At 49.5% G+C, this 15570-nt stretch overlaps 1 protein-coding gene across 1 annotated transcript; it reads left to right on the top strand.

Moving 5' to 3' along the window:
• Positions 1-9992: 9992 nt before the first annotated feature.
• ELOVL3 (ELOVL fatty acid elongase 3) lies at positions 9993-15049 on the top strand. The gene is made up of 4 exons (XM_015866765.3): positions 9993-10132; positions 12450-12581; positions 13026-13177; positions 13785-15049. Exons 1-4 carry the CDS (start codon positions 10080-10082, stop codon positions 14204-14206), a joined length of 759 nt encoding a protein of 252 aa, XP_015722251.2. The 5' UTR covers positions 9993-10079; the 3' UTR covers positions 14207-15049.
• The last annotated feature ends 521 nt before the right edge of the window (positions 15050-15570 follow it).

Here is a 15570-nt window from a genome sequence, read left to right on the forward strand (position 1 = left end):
GCCAGTAGCTCAGGGAGCTGCACGCAGGCAATGGGCCATATGCAGGCTGGTCGTAGAAGCAGCAAGCTCTGCTCTTTCTGAAGAAAATGTCCCTCTCATTTCAACATGAGCAGACACGCTCTTGTCCCCATCAGGGATGTGGTGTGGAGTTATACCCACGTGTTTTTACTCACCCTGGGCTCTGAAGCAAACCCACACCTGGGTGCAGTTGCACAACCTTCCTGCAGCGCTGGCTCACAGCCCTGCTGCTGATGCCCTATGCTGAGGGCTCCACAGAGCTGCCACAAGCTCTAGAGTAACCTCAATGCCACGTCTGCCCTTGCTGGCATTTCCAGGCTCTGCTCCTGCCTGCTTTTGTGTGCGTTTCTCATTCCAGCTGAGGTGCAGCACAGTGCATAACCTAGCAAGCAGTGGTTTGGCTGGGATCCCAGGGTGCCTGGGGTTGAGGCAGTGCCCAGCTCTGACCTGGTACTTCTCTGATGCTTGGCAGTGCTGCCTTCCCTCCCCAGCTCTCAACGTGCAGCAGGGCTGCACTAAAGGTTTCAGACACGATTCCTGTCTAGAATGAGTGAGAACAGGCTGTGGCTCTAAGCTGCTGCTGTTCTTCCTGAAATTTCTGACAGCCCCTTGAGTACCTAAGGCTGGCTGCAGGCAGTGCTGTGCTTGGTGACCCACTGGGCTGCTACAAAGCATGGCACTGAGACGAGGACATGCAATGCAATTGTTTCTAGTGGGGCAGATGAGAGCAAGGTGAGCTGCTATAACGAATAGGGAGTGTGCACGGGTGGTGAAACCACTGGCTACATGGCACCATTCTGCCTCCAAGTTTAAATTTCAAGGTTGGTGTTTTATTTCAGGGGAAATATATTGGTACCAGTTCTGCAGCATGGCTGCAGGCTGCCCTGTGGTGGCTTTTTGTCATCAACGGGGGCACCAGGGCTTAGTGGGGGCTGAAGACCTGCACCTTGTTTTGCTTGCAAGTGAAAGAGTAGGGAGAATTTTATGGCCCTAGGAATCTGCACAGTTTTACAAAAGCCTGAAGACCACTTTCCAGCTTGCTAGCAGTGCTGCCTTCTTGCTGTTCACAGGTTCAGAAAGAGATTCAGGGCAGTAAGATAAAAGTATGGCACCACCAGCATGTTGTCTGCTACCAGCAATGTCCTTAAGCTCCTCCTGACTGCTCTCACTTCCAAACATACAGCAGTCAGGAAGCACGTTCAGCCAGGGAGTTAAAATATGCATATGAAAAGACATTTCAACAACTCAGCCAGAAAGCTACTTTTAATGAAGTAAAGCACAAACCCCTGCATAAGGATGTCATGAGCAGGCAGTGGCCATTCAGAGTGTATCCCCCAGAGTCCTCCCTGGGGAGAGCAGTGTATGAGCTTGGAAATGGCCAGATGTCCTTTGAGTCGTGGGTTGGTTCTTTGCAGGTATTTGGATTTATCAAAGTTGAGAACTCCTCTAGCTTTTTGTATTTATTCCTAACTTTCTTAACTCTCCTGTGTTCCTGATAAAGGCACAGCTTTCTCTGGATTTCTCCACATTCATCTTTCAGTGCTGAATACGGAGGGAAAGTACAATGCTGCTTTCAGCTGGTTATTAAATTCAATTACCAATAATGAGCAGCCTGTCACATACACAGGCAGGGCCAAAACCTGTGCTGGGGAAGGGTTGGGGTGAGCTCTGCCTGTCTGGCAGCCCTGATTCCTTCTCTCTGGATATGGTGCTTCTTGGCTGCTGTGTGCCCTACTCTGCCATACACAGGGGCACTAAGCAGGAAACAAATCCTCCCTCCTAATCTTTTTTCCCCCTCGAGGAGAAGTAGGACATGACTCAATGCTTTCCCAAAGCTGAGCCCTATGCTGCCTTTGCCCACTGCTGCTGGTTCACAGGGAGCACAGCTGGAGTGCTGGCAGTCTCACCTATGCCCACAAACTTCTGCCAGGGCTCTGTGGGCAGGGAGGCACAGGGAAAACACTTCTGAGACTTTCTGAATTCATCCAGCCCTAGGGGGAACCTGCTCTGTGCTGGGACAGGTGGCCCTGTGAGCACAGCAAGCCTTGCTTGCAGGCACCCTGGGACTGCAAATGAGTGTTTTCCAGGGTCAGACCTCTGGGCTGGGGACAGGCAGGTGTGAAAGAGCACAGCAGGATTTTCAAGCAGGTCATCAGGTACTGATGATCAGTCCCGGTGCTTCGTACACAGGAGGGTCCTGGTGTGCCTTCCATGTCAGCATCCCAACAGGAGAGCCTGTCCTCAGCCCACAGCGACCACGTCAGCTCCTCGGCTGGTTTTTCCAGTCTGGGAAGGTGATGGCACCAAACTGTGTCAACAAAATTTGGCTAATAAGGGGGAGCCGTCTCCCTCTGCAGGCAAGTGTGAAATCACAGCGGCCGTGGGAGGAGAGCGTCCAGGATGGCTCCTTGAAGGCTCCCAGATTTTGACTCATCCCGTCATTAAACGGCAGCGTGCAAAGAGCAAGGGATGAGGGAGTTTCCTGGTACCTGTGTGCCAGCAAACCTTCCCTTTGGCTTGTGTGGGAGCCTGGGCACAGCTCAGCCCCAGCCACTTGTTCACCATCAGCAGGATCTGTCTGTGAGCCACTCCCTTGTGGTTTCTATGCCCTTCATTGATCCTCTTGAGGATACAGCAATGCCTCCCTTTGATACTTCCCCATTACAAACGTTTACAGCTATCTTATTGGCCACGAGAAGCTCTCCTCCAGGGTCAGACTCCCTTAGCACAGAGGGTAGAGTTCTTCTCCATTCAGTCAATTTGTGGCTCTTGCTGTGCCCGTTTGGCCAGGCATGGGGAGCAGCTGTGCAAGCAGCAGGTGCTGGTGTGTGGAGAAGAATGGCCCAGAGAGAGTGGAACACTGAGAAGCACTGAGCTGTGTTCCCCAGCCTCAAGTGATGCACTGAGTCCATGCTCTATGGGTGTCTGCTCCTTCCAGTGCCTGTTTGGGGATCAAGGCCATAGGGGGTGCTGCACAGCAGGGCTCACCTCCAGCAGCACTCCTGGTGCCTGTAAGCAGCCTATGGGAGGTTCTCACATCTGCACAAAGCTCTCAGATCTCATTTGAGGAGGGAGGTTTCTGTGGAGTTTCCAGCTGGATTTCAGTGGTGGGACTAATTGGCTGTGCCTTGGGGACTGGGTTGCTTTAGGCCATGGCAGTACAGTTCATCCCAGATTATGTCAGCTGTAAAATGAAGTGCTGCACTCCCTGGTAGTGCCATCCCTCATCACTCACAGAGGACCAGACACGGTGGTGAGAGAGACACAGAGCCAACACCAGCCCTGACAGAATGGGACACAGAAGCAAACTGCCAGCAGCAGGCATGGAGTTTCTCCTCAGCAAACATGCAGCAACAGATTGCAGCCAAGCAATGCTGTGATACAGAAAAATCATGCTCCCTTCTGGATGTAGGAAGGAACTGTGCTGTAATAGCTACAAAAGTTTTTGCTCCTTGTTCTAACTTTGACTTCCATCCAACCCCTCTCATCCTCTTCTCAGTGGCCTCATCAAACCAGATGCCAGCTTTGTCTGAGCTAAAGCATATTCCTGGGAAGCTCCTTCTTAGGGCTGCTGTGTCATAAGCACGAACATTACTTTGGTTGTGGATTTAACTGTTTAGCTATCTGGGTATTTAGTCTCAGAATAATAAAGAAAAGCAATTATAGCCTTTGTTGTCCCTAAAATAACAGAATAAGTCAGCTCTCATGTTTCCCACCCTCCAGCTGAACCTACTTACCCCCCAACTAGGCCACTCCACTGCTGCTATTAGAGATTCCAGGTGGAGTACAGCTGGGACTGCTCCCACCTTGGCTTCCTGCAAGTAGCCTTAGCAGTGCTAGTTGAAACTGCATGGTGATCTTCTGAATGATTATTTAATAGGAGCCCTTTGCATCAGAATTGGAATAGTGTTGTTGTTATCTAATCCCTGTCTCCTCGTGTAAGGTAGGCTGCTATAAGACTGAAGTATGTTCTGATGTAGAACTATCTAACATTCAATAGAAGTTTGGCAATGTGGAAATTGCTTCTGTTATTGGAAGCCCTGGAAAACTGGAGTGATCCTGAACAGCTGTGTGGAGGTAATTAGGCCCAAGGGGGTGGTGTGAAATCAATTAACAGTAGTTTAAAGAAAACAAGATGGCTTTTTTTGCATGTATCAAATCAGAGAATGAGGAAGCTTGAAGGACTTGGGGAAAGAAAAGCCTTAGTGGATATGTAATCTTGACAGGTATGTGTCTAATGTCCCTTGTTCAAAAAGTGAATCATGAACTGAAAAAAGATAGATGAACTTTTGTTGAAAGCACCACAGGTTAAACTGTGTATCTCGCCAAAACACAGTTGGGCAGAGGCTTCAGCTGTGGTTCTGCTTCTGAGCCTTTTGTGCCATGCTCTGGGTGGCATGGTCTCAGTTCAAGCAGGGGCAGTGTGAGATTTTGGGCTCCAGCCAGGGAAATGCCTTGATGGCAGGAGAATGGCAAAGCAGAGAGGGGCTGGCAGGGCCGTGGGCCAGATCTGACTGTGTGAGTGACACAGAGGAATACTCTGTTCAGCTCTGCCAAAGAGAAGGTTTTGTGTTTAGTGTTTGAGAATGCAAGGCACACACTGTAAACAATATAGGCAACAGGTGATGAGGAGGTTTGGTTAATTGGTTTGTCATTGTGATGTATTTCATTCTACTCTTTTCATCCAGAACACACTCAGTGCTTCAAACAAAATCTGAATGTCAAGTCTTTCTAATGAGCAGTTCAGAAAACATAGCTGATGTATTCCTGAATTCCTTCAGCTCAGCCTCTGTTCTGAGACCCCTGCAATGAAGGTGCAGCTGATCAGGTTGCTTAAAGGATGTGAACAGCCTTGATCAGTCTTCCAGCAGGAGTTTTGGCTCATGAGCCTGTCCAATTTCTAAGGCAGTCAGATCTGCCTGGTGTCCTCCAAACTTTGAATTTCCAGCTGTGAAAACTTGACAGCAATGAATTAAACCGACCAACTTTCTGCTAATCTGAAGTTCTCTGGATTCTGGATATGCGTTCAGCTGTTATTTTCAGAAGGAAGTTTAAAAGCACAGCAACTCCATGCAAAATCTCACCGGCTCACTCAGTTCACTTCTCTTATTCTCTATTCACAAGTACCACCAGGACTACTTTAGATTTTAAAGTAGTGTAGATGGTACGCGCTACCGTGCCGCCAGGAGGAGCACTCCTTTAAGATGATTCCAGAGTCTGTGTTTCATATGGGATTTGTGACCCTTAACCCTTTACTCAGAGCAGAGGAGCTGCTCTGATAGCATTTGTGCAGAGAGTGACTGTGGATTATGGCATCTTTAGGTTAAGTGATGTCACCACAGTTTCTTGGAGAATATGTGTACGAAGGAGGCAACGCTTTGGTTTGTTCTCTGCGAACCTGCTCTCAGATCTCCAGCCTTTGTTGTTACTGAGATTTGCTGTATTGTTACTGTTATCCTTCAGAAGGACCATGCCAAAACGCCCTGCAGTGATGCTCATGTGCAGATATGAGAGCTGCTCGTTCTACTTGTTACGAGGTGTGTTGCCACGGGTAGGAGAGCTTTAGGCTGAGCTGTGTCTCATAGTGCCTGCCGGTCAGTGCCAAGCAAGGTGCTGCAATGAAGGACTACTTCCTCTGCTACTGTGCAGAAGCTGTATGAGCCTCTCACTGTATCAGCCCATTTGGGTGACTTGTGAGGAAATGACGCTAGCAGGAGAGTGGGGAAGCAAGGCAGAGAGTGTCTGCTTGCAAGGGAGTGGGGATCTTCTCTCCCTGGGCCTGAGGTCCCTGCTGCTCCCAGGGGAGATGAGTTCAGGAAGGAGCAGCCTCCACCTGCTCTTGCTTGCCGTGCCTCCCTGTACATTCATGGGCTTTTGCTCCCCCCTAACGGCCAAAGAAGACCTTGCTGTAAACGATGCTCTCATGGGCTCTGGTGCCGAGACACCTGCGTGCTAGATTGGAGCTGCCGGTGGACTCATTTCACATCAGCATTGCAGAGTTATGTGGGCATCAGCTGAATGTTAGCCTTATTCCCAGGGTGATTTCTCCAGCATCTTCTGCCGCTGTGGCCTGTGGAAGGACAGTGGGACCAAACTGATAATGGAGAAGAAATTAGATTAGAGGGAGTTTCAGGCATCAATTCTCAGCGTATTCTGCTAGTGACTGCATGCAGAGCATGCTGCTGATCTGACATGCCTTGCATTCACTTTACCTTCCTGGAACATTTACAAGGGAGTTAGATCCTGGTTTTACTCCAAAATGTGAAAACATCAGAGGACTGTATGAAATATATAACTTCTGTTCATCTTGGGTAACACGGATTTAATCTATGAGGATGAAATCATAATTGAAGTCCAGAACCTGAGAATCCTTCACACCCAAGTGCAAAGCTGTAACATATAGTTACTTATAATGGTCCTAACTGCTCGTTAAACATCTGTATTTACTGAAAATGCTATTAATTGTTCCACTGAGTATTTTATCAAGACAATACATGAATCTGAAGTTTTTATCTGTTGTTTTGGTGAAGGGTGTTTGGAAGACATGGCTGTGTCAGCCTCCTCCATTATTTCTTGGCTTTCTGAGCAGTTCTATCCCAGCAGAATCATGCTCCTTAACAGGGTGCACAGTGCACAGCTCAAGCTGCTTGAGGACCTGGACAAGGAACAGCAGTGAGAAAAAGAGAAGCTGTGACACCAGTGTCCTACTTTCTGGGAGCTGGGATGATGGCACAAGGCAATTAAATCTGTTGCGTTGAGTCTGTTTACAGCTAATAAATTTTAATAACTGCTCTTGCCACTCCTATGCAAATAATTTTATTGCTGGTTTTAGCCCTTGGCAGAAAGCAGATGTGTTGGTTGTTTGGTGATCTCTGGCTTTTAGGTGAATTAGAACTGTTTTTTAGTTTGTTCAATAAGCACCTCAAGTCTTTGCATCTTGAGTGTAATCACACAACATGTGTGGGACTACCTGGACTTCAGTAAAGACTTTGACTCTGATTCCCATGGTATTCCTGGAGAAGTGGGTGTTCCCATGGCTTAGACAGGTAAAAAACTGGCTGGAAAGCCAGGCCCAGGTTGTGGTAGTGAATGGAGTTAAATCCAGCTGACAACTGGTCATAAGTGGTGGTCCCCCAGGTGTCAGTATTGGAGCAAGTGCTGTTTAATATTTTTATTGATGATCTGGACAAGGGGATTGAGTGCACCCTCAGGAAGTTTGCAGATGACACCAAGTTGGGGTGTGTCCATCTGCCTGGGAGCAGAAAGGCCCTGCAAAGGGATCTGGATAGGCTGGATTAATGGGCTGAGGTCAGTTGTATGAGCTTCAGTAAGACCAAGTGCCAGGTCCTGCACTTTGGTCACCACAACCCCATGTGATGCTACAGGCTGGGGGCAGAGTGGCTGTCAAGCTGCTCAGAGGGAAAGGAGAGCTGCTTGGGAGTGTTAATTGACAGCTGGATGAACATGAGCCAGCAGTGTGTCCAGGTGGCCTTCTTGGCATCCTGTCTTGTATCAGAAAGAGTGTAGGTGATCAAACTCCCATACACCTGAGGCCACACCTTAGGAACTGCTTTGGGCCCCTCACTACAAAGAAAGACATTGAGGCTCTGGAGCAGATTCAGAGGAGGGAGTTGCAGGGGGAACTGAGATTGTTCGGTCTGCAGAAGAGGAGGCTCAGGAGAGGCATTATCATTCTCCATAGCTCCCTGAAAAGACATTGTGGTGAGGTGGGAGTCTGTCTTTTCTCCAAGGTAACTGTGATAGGAAGAGAGGGTATGGACTGAAGTTGTGCCAAGGGAGGTTCAGGTTAGATATTAAGAAAAAACTTTGGAATGAGTGGTAAAGTGCTGGAACAGGCTGACCAGCAAAGTGGTGGAGTCACCATCCCCAGCGATATTCAAGAAACATGGACCAACCTTAATGATTTTATGGTTACTGAAACATACAACAGGGTCAGATCTGGTTATGTTCCCTCTTCAGCTCAAAGGTAAGCTGCTTTAGAAATGAACCATCACATCACCCACATTCCACTAAGAATGGCTGAGATCGTTGCTGCCAGAGGGAAAGGATGGCAACATCTAACCCAGGCAGCTTCTTGGAATAGCCCAAGTGTAGCAGGAATTGTAAGGGCTGGAGGGGCTCTGGCATGGGCCCTGGTTACAGTGTGTTGATGCAGTTATCTGCTGTGTATTTTCAGGTCAGGTAAGAAGGTTGTTTTCATTGGAGACTGTAACATCACCTTCTTCAACAAATAAATAAAAACTAGTAGATTTTGACTAAGGCTGCTAAAGATTGGAGTGCAGGGCACCTGAGCAGAGGGTCACAGCTTGTCTCTGCTGAAGACACAAAGAGGAAAAGGAAAGAAAGAGAGCATGGGGTGAGCAGGGATGAAACTCTGCAATGGATGTTTTCCTTTAGGGAATGGCAAAACCACTGCTGATAAGAAACCTGTAAGCTGGCTGTCCTGAAATAACCTGCAAGTCCTTTGGAAAGAGGGGAGTAAGTCGGGGTGGTGCAAAATGAACTGGGGCATTTTCACTCTTGTGCCAGGCTCTTTCTGCCCAACAGAACAAAGACCGAATATTTCATCCAGGCAAACGTTTGCCTCCTGTTAGAGGAAGCAGATGTGGGGTTTTTTTCCTACCAAAACCTTATTTTGAACCTTCCTGTAGAAAAGACTGGCTTTTCTGCCCAGCTGTTCTCTACACAGGCACCTCCTTGTTGAGGTAGGCTTGACACCTCTTAACAAAAGCCATTGTGGGTTGTGCCTTCTAAGGCAGAATTTTCCTACTACTTCATTTATGGAGCCTTGGTTGGAGGTGAAATGATTCTCATCTTACCTTGGAGTTTCCAGCTCAGGGAAGAAATCAACTGAATCAGGAAGGTGGTGCTCAGCTCTGGTCTACTGAGCCTTGACGTGTGGGCAGGTGGCACGTGGCTGGGACTAAGTGACCAGCAAGAAGCAAATCCTTTATCAGACCCACCTGTTGGCCTCCCTGATGCACGAGTTTTGTTCTCGTATCTCCATGAGTTGGAAAAAAGACCTGAGCCTCTTTTTAACCGAGCAAGTTTTCACAGATGCCTTGTTATCTGATGTCCACTTCCAGCCATGGTAATGATGATCTCTTCATTGGGAAGAGACAAGAAGCAAGCAATCGTCACACAGGCAGGAAAGAAGAGGAGAAGGTGGGGATAACAACAGAGAGGAGAAAAGTGCCTGTATGTTAGAGCACATGGTCATCCAACATGCCTGTTGCCCAAGCACTGATTGAGTGCTGCTCTTTCTTGTTATTGGCTTTCCCTCAGGGCGTGAGGTCACGAGCAGAAGTTGAAGGCAACAGCCCGGTATGGAGCAGCTGCCTCCAGTGCCCTGACCTCAGCAGCACAGCAGCATTGTGCACAGCAGCTAACTGCTGCGATTTAGAAACAACAGCTCTTGAAAGCAAGAAACAACTGATCAGAAAGACTGATTTTGGCTGTGTTTCTGGACAGACAAATCCTGGATTGCTACTTCTGTGGGTGCAATGGGTTGAAGTTTAGCAAGACCTCCGTTGCACACATGTAAGCTGCCTTTATGCCTGCTGAGCAAATGCTCAGCCTGCAACATAATGGTTTTAAATGATGTTTCAATTTTCAGGCAACGGCCAAAGAAACTGTGAAGACTTTGAGTGTCTGGCAGAGAGAAGAGGGCTCAGGTTCCCTGGAGCTCCGTGTCTGTGTGGTGTTCGACTGCAAGTGCCCCCAGCAGGGCTGTGCATGGCACAGAGCCGAGCGCCTGCTGGCCACTCTAGTGACAGGTGTCCAGGTGGAAGGCAGGAGCTTGGAAGAGCAGAATCTGCAGGCACACCGAGGCGTGCTGTGTTCTGCACGTTATGGCTACGAACCCCGAAACATATATAAGAACTGCAGACCGCAGGCCGGGAGCTGCCAGCAGCAGCAGCCCCGGGCTACCAGGGCCGGGAGGGGGCGGTCCCGGGGCGGTGCCGGTGTTCTGCTCGTAGCAGACAGCTACGGAGCGGTGCGGAGAGGTGCTGGGCTTCAACCCATCGGAGCTGGAGAACATGGAGCAGAGCTTCAACGAGAGGGAGGCGATCGGGTGGATGCAGGAGAACTGGTGAGCGCTGGGCGCGATGCTGTGGGGAAAGGGGCTGAGGCTGCAGCGCATCTCTGCGGCCGTGCGGGGATGAGACAGAGCAGCTGGGGCTGGTGGGAGGGATGAAAGGAGAAAGTGGAAACTATGGCCCGAAACTACTGGGGAAGGGATGGCAGGTCCCGGCCTGCGTTGGAAGCTGTCCCTATGTGGCAGAATTGAGGTGTGAGGATGAAAAACATCTGCGAGCACAAGCTCCTGTGTTTGCACTGAGGCTGAATCCCTAAACCTGCAGCAAACTGCTGCTGTCGAATAATTTGGTGCCTGCACCATCAGCCTGAATAGCCAGGCTCGTTCCTCAAGAATATCCCCGGTGGCTTGATGTCGTAAATGTTATTTAATGGGCAATCGCTCCCCCGGATTCAAAGAAGATGTTGCAGAGTAGCCTCCTTTTCTTGTATGGAGCTCTTGTTTAAGCTATTTCTTCCTGCGTTTCTTTGGGAAACTTGCTTCACCCACTCATGCATTCACACAGAAGCCAGCTGAACAATAAAGAAATTCACTAAGCTCAGTTACATCTTGTTCTGAAACTTTCTCTACCTTTTGAAGAGCAAGAGGCAGATCTCACTCACTTTCCTCGTTGCTGCCCGCAGTTTTCTTGCCCTCATAACACCTTTAATAAATGTCCCTCCTCAGTGTTTCCCTTTCACCCCAAGGGAAACCCCAACAAGTTGCCTTCTTTCTCCCGTCGTGTGACTGCTTTGCTGTGCTTTTCTCTGAACATGCCTGCATTACACTCTGGCTTCCTACTGCTTTTCAGTTTCTGGAGCAAAGAGTTGGCTCTTACCTAAATAACTTTGGGGCAAGAACATGGCTTTCCATTTCTGGAGGTGTTCTCAGCTTGGGTATCAACTGCTACAAATACTAATTGCTGCCTTGTTTCTACCAACGTTTGGCTCTTGTGCAACTTTGTATTTCAGAGAGGATGGCCTGTTTGGTTCCCAAGCGCCCAGAGAGAAGGGAGCTGCTCCCAGCCAGAGGAAGCCTCTTCTTTTTCCACTTTTGCATATATTAGCTCCCAACCGTGAGAGCTCGATGCAGCTGAGGCTCAGGTGGAGAGCTGGGTGGGGCTGGGAAGCAGTCCCTTACTACCATGTGCTGTTATCGGTGGCACTTGTCCCTGTGGGATGGCGCACTGAGTGCCTGCAGGGACAGGCTGGCTGTAGCGAGCACGGGGAACTGGGAGGGGACAAGACCAAACCTGCTATGAGGAGGTTGCATCTGCAGCGTTGCTGCGGGGAGGATGGCTCACCAGTGGGTCTGCTGGCTGGGGCTGGGCTCTGGAGCCCATGGGCAGGGGTCTGCTAGGGCTAAGACCACCAGAGCAAGTGCCCTGCTCCAAGGAATTAAGGGCTGGAAGGGCAAGGTGGCAGCCTGGTCCCCTTCACCGGAGCCCCTCGGTGCTGCCACACTGCTGGGACTGAAGTCAGGTCACTTCGCAGCTTACTTAAACAGCTGCTTATGCTCCAGTAAAGTCTGAAGCCAAACCAGGTGGTACTTTGATCTTCATCCTTGTCCCAGTGAAACAATTGCAGGATTAGCTCCTGCAGACGTGCCCCAGCTCTTTGCTAAGGACTGGCATTTAAAGAGGCTTGATTATGTAACAGTTTCTGGAGTAGCTGCCTATCTCCTTTTCTCTCCTGCACTTTCCTGGCAAGCAACTGAGAGGTGCAGCAGGGCTCTCTGCAGTGCTTGGGTTTGCCTGCTCAGAGAGTTCCATTGCAGTGAGATCAGCAGCATGGCAGAACCTTCATCCCTAGGCACCAGGCTGCTGGACCTGCTCCCACAGGGCAGTTGAAGGCTTGGTTTTGTACTGGGCCATCAGAATCTGCTGCTCACCCTGTGTGTGAGAGCTGGGCTGTTAGGGCTGTGTTTCAGCTCCAGTTCATCTGCTCTGCTTGGTTTTCATCCTACTGCATGGTGGAACCTGTAGGGGAACAGCCCTATACTGCAACTGGTTCCTTTGAACAACTCACAGGTGCACAAAGGGACAAAACACATCAGCCTGTCTGCTTGGGACCCTGCTTGCAGGTTGTTGCATCCTTGTCCTGTGAGGTCCTGCAGGGGCCTGCCTGGTGGAACAGCTCCCATTCTCACCTGTGATCGCAGGATTTCCCCTCCCTCACTTCCAGGAGAGGCTTCCTCTGACCAAACCCAACCCTAACATGAAGATGGGTGATGTTTTGTTCTGTTGTTGAGAACTCTGCTGGGCCTGCAGAACTCCACTGCAAAGAGGAGCTCAGCCTGGCTCTTTCCCTGACTGCTCCTTCTCTCCTTGCAGGCGTAAGTCCTTCATTTTTTCTGTAGCTTATGTGGTTCTGATCTTTGGAATCCAATATTTAATGAAGGATAGGAGAGGCTACAAGCTGCGCACACCACTGGCCCTCTGGTCCCTGGGGCTGGCCTTGTTCAGGTAAGAACTCTCAGCCTAGCATTACCTGATAAGTTCTAGCTCTGGTTTGTTTATTTATTTTATCATGCAAGATGTAAAGATCTTGGATTTAAACATAAGATTAATATAAAGATACTTGGTTTTGAACAGTCTAGTCCTTTGGCACTGGTTTCCTAAAGTGACAATGAGAAAGCTGCAGTCTGTGCTCCATAATTGAGTAGATTTCACATTGTCAACATTGCCCTCATCCCCACATCTTCAGCCTGGTGGGGGAGCACAAAGGGAGCCTACTGCCTTGCCAGGCACTGAATATAGTGGAGCACCTCTGCTTTTGAGCACAAGTTGGCTTGGAATGACTGCTCATGGTCTGTTGGGAGATGTCATGAAATGTACAAGCTGACAACAAAGAAGCTTTCTGAGTGTGGACTGGACACAGCTTGCAGATCTCCTCTGGGTTTCTTGCAGTGCCATCGGGGCCTATCGCACCTGGAAGCACATGATCTCCATTCTGACTACTATGGGATTTAAACAGTCAGTGTGCAATCAAGTCTTTTATGTCGACCCCGTCTGCAAGTTTTGGGTCTATTTATTTGCACTGAGCAAAGTGCTGGAACTGGGTGAGTCTGAAACCTCTCCTTTTGCAATGTGTTCAGAACTTTTCTTTTGCAAGCAGGCTTTTCTTCACAGGTCTCTGTCAGAGAACAGGACTGTTTTGCCTTGCATGTCACTTACTTTTCTTGCTTCCTGTTTCTCATCCCAGATGGCACATTGCCTTTCTGCAGGGTACAGCCTGATATTCTTGCACTGGTTTCACCTCTCAAACCAATAGGCCATTCTGCAGTGGGAAGGCAGCAGCAGATGGGGGAGTGCTGGGGCACTTGTGCAGCCCCACGGGGTTTTCTTGCATCAAACCTGCAAGAGCTTGCTTTCCTAGAGCAGGAACCTGTTGGAGTATATATGGCAATGCTTTCATTGGCGAGTGTCAAGTTGGTTAAGAGCAGAATTGCTTGCAGCAGCACAAAGAGGGGTTGAAGGACTCAGTAGGAAGTTTATTCCCCGTGAACCACAGGTGCCTATATGGGCAAATTTGACAGGAAGCCAGTCTTGGTGGGCTCAAGCCAGGTAATAGCTTTAACATTACAGCTCTCTCTTTCTGTCTCACCTGGAGGCTTGTGTAGCTTCTATGATTTGCCTGACTGATGATGTACCTCTTCTCCAACCAAGGTGACACTGTGTTCATTGTTCTTCGGAAACAGAAGCTCATATTCCTCCACTGGTACCACCACATTCTCACACTCATCTATACCTGGTACTGCTACAAGGAGATGATGTCTGGTGGCGGCTGGTTCATCACCCTAAACCTCACTATCCATACGATCATGTACTCCTACTACACTGTGCGAGCAGCAGGCTTTCGGTTATCCCGCTGGATTGCCATGGCAATCACCGTTTCACAGATTCTGCAGATGGCCATAGGTGTAACATTGTGTATCTTGCTCATCTGGTGGAGGAAGGATGAGGATTGCCTTTGCACTTGGCCTGACATTTCCTTTTCATTCCTAATGTACCTCAGTTATTTGGTGCTCTTCTGTAACTTCTTCTCCAAGTCTTACCTGGTGAACACTCAGAAACTGAAGGGAGAATAAAACTGGGGAGGGAGGGAGGAGAAAACTGGGAGGGAGGGAGGTGAGAGTAAGGGGAATTTTTCATTTCTGTGTGGAGCTCAGGCACCAGATAGGATGTGGGGTGATGAGGGTCCCTGTGGATGAAAGCCTTCTGGTTAACTCATGCACTGGCCTTTGGCATGTCTCCCTCCCACTGGGGACTTGCCAGAATGAGCACATGAGTTGCCATGTGCAAATGCAAGGAGGAGGGGGGCAGTCAGAGCTGGGGACTCCTTTGGTCCAGCTCCTGGCCTATATGATGCTGCCTAGTTTTGGGCTCATTCTGTTAAAGTAGAGAGGGAAGGAACCATGCTCTAGCTCATCTGCTGTCCTTCTTGGCTCTGCTGGTGATGAAGCCCCTCCCCCCCCCCCCCCACTGATACAAGGAAAGCAGTGAGTGGCTGCAATTCTTCTCTCCCCAACTGTTTGCAGAGCATAGAATGTGCAACTCAGAAGCAACACAGACCTCTGAGCTGAGCCCGGGCATTAAGCCTTACTCAATTTGTTATAGATGTTCAGCATGCTGACACAGGTTCAAATATAATCTCCCATAATACTACACCTAGAGTCACACAATGAATCACACAAATGTTAGCAGCTATTACCATGAGGGCGCTGAGCTGGCTGACCAGGGTGGCTGCTGCCTGGGCCCTGAGTGGGACCAGGAACTACTTTGGGCCCTGCCAAGGGACAGCCCCATGGGTGGGAAGCAGAAGGGTCTGAAAACTCCTCTCTGGGTGCATTGGAAAAGGCAATGGTGTGTTGTAGGCAATGGTGATGCCTGAAAATGACTAAAATAAACACTGTTGTGTGTGGGTTGTTTTATTTGATGCCTTATTTCTGAGCAATGGGGGAAGCACTGATTTCACCATGTGCCCTGCTTGCTTGGCCACAGCATGGCACCACCACGTTTTTTCTCTCTGTGGAGCATTTCCACCACTGCTTGCAGTTCCCCAGATTCCCTCCCCACCTTGTGGCCCTCTGCTTCCATGCACAGCTTCCCTCGCCATGGAAGGGCTCTGGCAGAGGCGAGCCTTGGCTGGCTCATGGCAGCAGCACACCTCATACCAGGCTCAGCAGGCACAGAGATGCCCTGAGTGTTCCATTCACACTGCAAAGAGAGTGAAGAGGAGATGGGTGGCACAAGCCCTGCCAGCGAGCAGTGCCTGGACAAAGTAATCTGCTTCGCTCCCGTGGCAGGTAAGGATGTGGGGAAGGAGAGCCTTGGCTGCCACTGAAGTGGATTTTTTAAGGCTTCTGAAGCTGTGTCACATTCTAGACTCTCAAAAGAGCTTCAAAACACGATGTAGCTGGGATGCTGGGTGGGGGCAAAACCTACTGGATAA

Source organism: Coturnix japonica, chromosome 8, assembly GCF_054131305.1.
Source record: "Coturnix japonica strain WE chromosome 8, WE-NBRP24, whole genome shotgun sequence".
Taxonomy (NCBI): domain Eukaryota; kingdom Metazoa; phylum Chordata; class Aves; order Galliformes; family Phasianidae; genus Coturnix; species Coturnix japonica.

What these genes read in the sequence shown, in the direction of transcription:
- ELOVL3 (XM_015866765.3), top strand. Translation starts at nt 10,080, where the DNA reads ATGGAGCAGAGCTTCAACGAGAGGGAGGCGATCGGGTGGATGCAGGAG. An exon ending in GGGTGGATGCAGGAGAACTG is followed by an intron (nt 10,133 to 12,449) that starts GTGAGCGCTGGG and finishes CTCTCCTTGCAG; the next exon opens with GCGTAAGTCCTTCATTTTTT. An exon ending in CTGGGGCTGGCCTTGTTCAG is followed by an intron (nt 12,582 to 13,025) that starts GTAAGAACTCTC and finishes GGTTTCTTGCAG; the next exon opens with TGCCATCGGGGCCTATCGCA.